Source organism: Triticum dicoccoides, chromosome 5B (genome assembly GCF_002162155.2).
Source record: "Triticum dicoccoides isolate Atlit2015 ecotype Zavitan chromosome 5B, WEW_v2.0, whole genome shotgun sequence".
Taxonomy (NCBI): Eukaryota; Viridiplantae; Streptophyta; class Magnoliopsida; order Poales; family Poaceae; genus Triticum; species Triticum dicoccoides.
In genome coordinates this window covers 461,179,621-461,187,734 of record NC_041389.1, presented here as the reverse complement: position 1 = coordinate 461,187,734, position 8,114 = coordinate 461,179,621, and the positions used below count along the sequence as shown (strand labels likewise).

At 52.0% G+C, this 8,114-nt stretch overlaps 1 protein-coding gene across 1 annotated transcript; it reads left to right on the top strand.

Moving 5' to 3' along the window:
- Window positions 1-1,086: 1,086 nt before the first annotated feature.
- Window positions 1,087-3,574, top strand: LOC119310812 (tonoplast dicarboxylate transporter-like). Its single transcript, XM_037586428.1, has 6 exons — window positions 1,087-1,615; window positions 1,692-2,160; window positions 2,383-2,426; window positions 2,539-2,634; window positions 2,718-3,228; window positions 3,332-3,574. The coding sequence occupies exons 1-6, from the start codon at window positions 1,160-1,162 to the stop codon at window positions 3,364-3,366; spliced, it is 1,611 nt and encodes a 536-aa protein (XP_037442325.1). The 5' UTR covers window positions 1,087-1,159; the 3' UTR covers window positions 3,367-3,574.
- Window positions 3,575-8,114: the final 4,540 nt, after the last annotated feature.

The following is an 8,114-nucleotide window of genomic DNA, read 5'->3' as shown; positions in this document are numbered from 1 at the left end:
CAGCAGGCCGATTGGATTCCAGTCGGCCTACAGCTGGTCGACTGGCCCTTGTCGGCCCACCGTGGACTGATTGGGTCATGTCGACCCACTGTGGGCCGACTGGAGCTAATTGGCTCGTTGTGGGCTAATTGTTTTTGCAAAAAAAAGTAGGCATAAAAATATATGTTTAAAAAAATGTTAATCATGTAATTAAAAAATGTTAAACGTGTATAAAAAAATATTCTTGATGTATACAAAAAATGTACAATATATATGCAAAAAAGTTGACTAAAAAATATGTTTTAAAAAGTGTTAATCATGTATTTAAAAATTGTTAAATGTGTGTATAAAAATGTTCCTTATCTATACAAAAAATATAGAATGTGTATGAAAAAAAGTTGACACCAAAAAAATATATTTTTTAATTACATGATTAACATTCTATATTTTTTGTATAAATAAGGAACATTTTTTATACAAACATTTTACTATTTTTAAATACATGCTTAACACTTTTTAAACCAGTGGCGTGATCGTACGTGGCATGGGCCAGGGAGCACGTCAGCGTCGACGGCTGCCCCGGCAGGTTCTCGCCCCGCGATCGTGACTATCTGGACGCCACATCGATCCACATGCGTCAATCGTTACTACAAATCTTTTTAAACCAGTGGTGCTTCTATATTTTTAAGATCAGTACTACATCTTTCTGAGTGGCGTGGAACTTCGATTTGGGGATAGCCATGAAAATGGTCACGCAGGACAAGTAATTCGAGTAGTATGTATTTCTGTATGTATCTGACGTGGCGGCGTGATACTACTTGTCAGACCTGCCGCATGCATTATTTGCTTTCGTTTTCGAACTTGTCTGGTGAACTCGCCCGCCAAGTTTTAAAAAAAATTAGATCAACCCAAGGGCTAATCCTCATTGACATTTTTTTATAGAAAAAACTCCACGAACACCATGCGTTCAATCCGGGACTTAAACTTAGGTGGACTTGCTGCCAGCCAACGGGTCGACGTCCCGTCCTCCCCGCCAAGTTTCCAATCGAACAGTAGCGTCGAGTTCCCGCGCCTATAAGAACAACCTAACTCAAGAAGCAACCAAGAACGCGCCTATAAGATCATCGACGGCAGAACGGAACGAAAGCAGCCCGTAACGATCTCTTGGATTCGACCGGCCATGGACCCGCGGTGCGGCGGCCACTGGGAGAGCTCGTCGGAGGACGTCACGAGGTCGCTGCTACCCCTGCACGACATCACAGCGGACGGCGGCGACCACCGCTCCCCCTGCTCGCCGCTCGTCGCGTCGCTGCTCGCCAACAGGTACCTGTCAATCGCCGCCGGCCCGCTGGCCGCCGCGCTGATCTGCGCGCTCGTCGACCTCGGCCCCGGACACGCCGCGGCGCGCAACATGCTCGGCGTGCTGGCGTGGGTGTTCATCTGGTGGATCACCGACGCCGTGCCGCTGGCCGTCGCGTCCATGGCGCCGCTCTTCCTCTTCCCCGTCTTCGGCGTCTCCTCCGCCGACGCCGTCGCCAAGGCCTACATGGACGACGTCATCTCCCTCGTCCTCGGCAGCTTCATCCTCGCCCTCGCCATCGAGCACTACAACATCCACCGCCGCCTGGCGCTCAACGTACGTTCATGGAGTCCTAGCGATTGATTCTTCCGGCTCGATCTCAGCGTACTAACATTGTGCGGCCCGCGCGCAGATCACGTCGCTGTTCTGCGGGGACCCGGTGAAGCCGGCGCTGCTGTTGCTGGGGATCTGCGGCACGACCATGTTCATCAGCATGTGGATCCACAACACGCCGTGCACCGTCATGATGATGCCGGTGGCCACGGGAATCCTGCAGAGGCTCCCCGACGACGCGCGCGAGTTCCGGCGGTTCTCCAAGGCGGTGGTGCTCGGCGTCGTGTACGCGTCGGCGATCGGGGGGCTGGCCACGCTCACCGGCACGGGCGCCAACATCATCCTGGTCGGGATGTGGTCCACCTACTTCCCGGAGCAGGAGCCCTTCACCTTCAGCTCCTGGATGTCCTTCGGCCTCCCCATGTCGCTCGTGCTCTTCGCGGCGCTCTGGGCCACGCTCTGCCTCATGTACTGCTCCAACAACACCGGGAGGGCGCTCTCCGCTTACCTTGACCGCACCCATCTCAGGAGGGAGCTCAGCTTGCTTGGTACCTCATCTTTCTTTCTCTCTCTCTCTCTCTCTCTCTCTGTGTGTGTGAAAATGTCTGTCTGTAGTATTCAAATATGTTCTTGTGATCTGGCCAGTTTGAATATCTTGGTCAAACATTCCGTGGAGTAAACTGAATGAACCACATTTGCCCTTTGGCACCCGTTGAAATTCCAGCGTTTAGTTATCTGACGATGGGGATATTCATTTTGATTTGTGCCAGGTCCAATGGCTTTTGCAGAGAAGATGGTTCTTGCCGTCTTTGGGGTAAGTTTGCACATTGTCAATCAGTACAATTTTCTAGCATTTTTCTTCCATGAACCTAGAAACAGAGTGTTATTGCAACAGAGCTGAATGGAATAATGGCTGATTCATGCAGGGCCTGATCGTCTTGTGGATGACGAGGAGCCTGACGGACGACATCCCTGGGTGGTCTGTCCTCTTCCACGGCAATGTCGGGGATGGAACAGTCACTGTAAGCATCACAGACTTCCGATCATTTCTCAGGGGACAATCTGTCACACGAGCTCACGGCACACCAACCTGGGCGCAATGCAGATCATGATGGCGACACTGCTCTTCATAATCCCGAGCGGCAAGAGCGACGGCGAGAAGCTCATGGACTGGGGCAAGTGCCGGCGGCTGCGGTGGCACATCGTCCTCCTCCTCGGCGCGGGGTTCGCCATCGCCGACGGGTTCAAGGCGAGCGGCCTGACGGACATCCTCGCCGGGTGGCTTGGCTTCCTGCGGGGCGCGCCGGCGCTGGCGGTCGCGCCCGTGGCGTGCGCCTTCAGCGGCCTCCTCACGGAGTTCACCTCCGACGACGCCACCACCACGCTGGTGCTGCCACTGCTGGCGGAGCTGGGCAGGACCATCGGCGTGCACCCGCTGCTGCTCATGGTGCCCGGCGCCGTCGGCGCGCAGCTCTCCTACCTGCTGCCCACCGGGTCGCCCGGCAACTCCGTCGGGTTCAGCACCGGCTACGTCACCATCAAGGACATGGTGGTCACCGGCATGCCCATCAAAATCGTCGGCGTTGCCGCTCTCACGGTCCTGCTGCCAACGATAGGTAAGTCTACAGCTCCCGTGCAACCAGGAATCCAGACTCTGAAACAAAATAATCCGCACCCTAGTACCCTTACTCTGGTACTGAATCCTCTTCTTCTCTGCAGGTGTTGCGGTTTTTGGCATGGATCAGAAGGTGTAGGAATCTCGTACTGGAAGTTCAGTTGGATTTTTTGAACATTTTCAATCTGTAGACTGTAGGTTAGTGGTAGTATTAGTAGGAGGATATTGAGGTTGTTGTACAGTGTATACTCCGTGTCATTGCCTCATGAACGATATGGGGTCCTATTCTTTTCTGTATGTAAAATTTGTACCGAACGGTTCCCATGTGAATATACCGAAATTTGCAACTTCTTCATCCAGTTTCATCTTTTATCTTCTGTAGGTTAGTAGTATCTGTTGGGGTCTAGATCACCGGCAGATTGTACAATTGCGTTATCCAGACAGCTTGATGATGATGAGCAGATACACAATCCAGGATTGTATGATTGCACCACCTATAAACAATTGCATGATGAGCAGCAAGTCGCAGAACGTCCCAAGCAATGCCTTTATTATTGGCACCTTTCCCTGTCATCTTATCGCTCCCGGTCATGATTGACCGGTACATTCGACACGATATCCTGCATTGCGCTCGTGGTTGATAAGAACGATTTGCTCAAGAAAAAGATACGACATGATTTGGTACCAACTAGATACTAATCTCTGATCCCCTTGGCAAAGGGGACACCTGCTGAATGCTGATTTGCTTGGGACTCATAAGTGATTGGTATAACCTATGAAATGTAGGTTGAGTATACATATAGAATAAAACAGAGATTTTTGCTGGGTTTGTTTGTGTTTCTTTGGTTTCGGTTTTTCAAAACGAAATATCTCTTGAATCATGTGTCCAAATTATGAACCATTTTCATAGTTGCATTCGCCACGTTGAGATCTTTGAAACCAGATCTCATGTTTCAAATAACTTTTTTCAAAAAATCCATGTTCCCAGCTAGTACTAATTTGTGCTTTGTAACGTGTGCTTCCAACTAGCACTAACATGCATGTTTCCAACGTCTGCTCCCAACGAATACAAACATGTGCCTTACTATGTGTAATCTAACCTATGCTCCCACGAGAGAGCAGAGCACATCCATGCTTTCCGAAAGAACCAATGCTTCACAAGGGGTTGATGAAAAAGCAGAAAAAACAAAAGACAAAAAACAGAGTAAATCAAACTAAAAAGCCAAAAAAACAGAAACAAGGAAAAAAACCCCAGGAAAAGCAGTTCTAATGCCAGAAGTGCTCCGCGTGCAATACGTGGCGGCACTGGGGGTGCTCCACGTCGAGCTCGAGCACTCCCACGCCCAACAAAATTGTGTGCCCCCGTTAGTTAGTCATTTTGTATTTCCTGACGTGTGACGCCCCCGATTTAATCGTACACTAATCATGCACGCAAATGTGTACGATCAAGATCAGGGACTCACGAGAGGATATCACAACACAACTCTAAAACATAAATAAGTCATACAAGCATCATAATACAAGCCAGGGGCCTCGAGGGCTCGAATACAAGTGCTCGATCATAGACGAGTCAGCGGAAGCAACAATATCTGAGTACAGACATAAGTTAAACAAGTTTGCCTTAAGAAGGCTAGCACAAACTGGGATACAGATCGAAAGAGGCGCAGGCCTCCTGCCTGGGATCCTCCTAACTACTCCTGGTCGTCGTCAGCGGGCTGCACGTAGTAGTAGGCACCTCCGGTGTAGTAGGAGTCGTCGTCGACGGTGGCGTCTGGCTCCTGGACTCCAGCATCTGGTTGCGACAACCAGAAAGAAAGGAAAGGGGAAAAGTGGGGAGAAAGCAACCGTGAGTACTCATCCAAAGTACTCGCAAGCAAGGAACTACACTACATATGCATGGGTATATGTGTAAGGAGGCCATATCGGTGGACTGAACTGCAGAATGCCAGAATAAGAGGGGGATAGCTAGTCCTATCGAAGACTACGCTTCTGGCAGCCTTCGACTTGCAGCAAGTAGAAGAGAGTAGATTGAAGTCCTCCAAGTAGCATCTCCAAGTAGCATCTCCAGTAGCATCGCATAGCATAATCCTACCCGGCGATCCCCTCCTCGTATCCCTGAGAGAGAGCGACCACCGGTTGTATCTGGCACTTGGAAGGGTGTGTTTTATTGAGTATCCGGTTCTAGTTGTCATAAGGTCAAGGTACAACTCCAAGTCGTCCTGTTACCGAAGATCACGGCTATTCGAATAGATTTACTTCCCTGCAGGGGTGCACCAACTTACCCAACACGCTTGATCCCATTTGGCCGGACACACTTTCCTGGGTCATGCCCGGCCGCGGAAGATCAACACGTCACAGCCCCATCTAGGCACAACAGAGAGGCCAGCACGCCGGTCTAAACCTAAGCGCACAGGGGTCTGGGCCCATCGCCCATAGCACACCTGCACGTTGCGTACGCGGCCGAAAGTGGAACTAGCCCCCTTAATACAAGAGCAGGCTTACGTTCCAATCCGGCGCGCGCCACTCAGTCGCTAGCGTCACGAAGTGCTTCGGCTGATACCACGACGTCGGGATACCCATAACTACTCCCACGTAGATGGTTAGTGCGTATAGGCTCGTAGCCAACTCAGATCAAATACCAAGATCTCGTTAAGCGTGTTAAATATCCGCGAACGCCGACCAGGGCCAGGCCCACCTGTCTCCTAGGTGGTCTCAACCTGCCCTGCCGCTCCGCCACAAAGTAACAGTCGGGGGCCGTCGGGAACCCAGGCCCACCTCTACTGGGATGGAGCCACCTGCCCCTTCAGCCCCCATCTCCGAACAGTATCACAGGTAATGTAATTGTGTAAAGTATATCGTATATGCCCGTGATCACCTCCCGAAGTGATCACGGCCCAGTAGTATAGCATGGCAGACGGACAAGAGTGTAGGGCCACTGATGGAACACTAGCATCCTATACTAAGCAGTAGGATAGCAGGTAATGGTAACAACAGTAGTAGCAAGGACAGGCTATGCATCAGGATAGGAATAATGGAAAGCAGTAACATGCTACACTACCCTAATGCAAGCAGTATAGAGAAAAGAGTAGGTGATATCTGGTGATCAAAGGGGGGGCTTGCCTGGTTGCTCAGACAAGGAGGGGTCGTCAACTCCGTAGTCGAACTGGGCAGCAGCAGTGTCGGTCTCGTAGTCTACCGGAGAGAAAAGGGGGGGAAGAAACAATGAATACCATGTAAACAGATGCATATCGATGCATGACAAGACAAGTAACGATGCTAGGCCGACCCTAACGTGGTATGAGGTGATGCCGGTTAAGGGGGGAAACATCCGGGAAAATATCCCCAGTGTTTCATGTTTTCGGGCAGAGGAGCCGGAGGGGGAAAGTTGCGGGTTCGATAGGTTAGGGGTGTGCGGCGGACGAACGGACTGCGTATCCGGATTCGTCTCTTCGTTCTGAGCAACTTTCATGTTGAAAATATTTTAATCCAAGTTACGGATTAAAAGATATGATTTTCTAAATATTTTATTAATTTCTGGAATTTAATTAATTCGAAAATGATTTAATGACATCAGCATGATGTCATGCTGACATCAGCAGTCACAGAGTTGACTGGTCAACCTGACTTTGTGGGTCCCATTCGTCATTGACTGATTAGTCTAATTAGGGTTTAATTAAACTATCTACTTAATTAGATTAATTAAACATGATTAATTAACTTAATTAATTCATTAACTATTTAGTTATTAATTAATTAATTAATTAATTAATTAATTATTTTTATTTCGTTTTTTTCCTCAGGGGTGTGGGCCCTGTTTGTCATTGGCCCAGAGGCAACTAACAGTGTTTAGTTACTCTAAAAAATATATTAATTAGTGATGTGGGGCCAGGCTATCAGTGAGTCATTTTCTTACAGAGTTTATTTAACCAAAAAAAAACATTAATTAGCAAGGTGGGGCCCGGTGTCAGGGAGTCAAGGGGGTCATTAGCGCATCGCTAATGAGGCCACGTCAGTGGCTAACGGCGGTGATGGCAGAATGCGCCGGCGGCGGCTGTTCAGTGGACTCCGGCCACTATGTGGCCCGGCGACGGTTCCCACGGCACATGCTCGATGTCGCGTGTCGATTGTTGACCGCGGCTCGTGCGGGGGCTGCCGGAATCGACGGGGGCGACGGCGTGCAGTGGCGGCGACGTTGGAGAGCACGGAGGGAGGCGGTTGCAGGGGCGGCCCGAGCGGTAGAGCTCCGGCGGGCGAGCGGTCGCGGGACAGAGGTTGGGCGCACGCGCAGTGAGGGCGCCGAGAAGGGACGCGGTTCGCGGGCGCGCGCGTCGGACGTGGCCGGCGCTACACGGGCGCGACCGGCGCGTGGCCACGGCGGGGTGAGGCGCGGGGTGTGGTGGACGCATCGGGGCAGAGGGGGAAGAGGAGGACGGACGGCGGCTCACCCCCGTTGCAGGGGAACGCCGGCGAGGCTCGGAGGAGCCGCGGTTGAGGAGGAGGTCGAGGACGACGCAGTGATGAGGACGAGGCGGCGGGGCGACGTCGGGATGAGGTGGCGGGGAGCGGCAATGACGCGGCGTCGAGGCTCGGGGCGCCGCGGGGTCGAGCCCCCGATTCAGCTCGGGTCGAGGGGGCGGGTGCCCATGTGGCAGGCGAGATGGAGCAGGCTACGGGGCGGCGTCGGGAATGGGCACCGGCGTCAGGGCACGAGGCAGCGCGGGATGGGGTCCTCCCCGATCCAGATCCAGGCGAGTGTGGGGGAAGACGAGGGAGAGAGTGGGGTTCGTGGGAGGGGGAGTGGGGATAGTGGTTAGGGTCCCCCCCCCCTCGTGGGGATAAGGCAGGGGTGGGTCGGCCGGCTGGTTGGATGGCCAGCTGGGCCGTTTG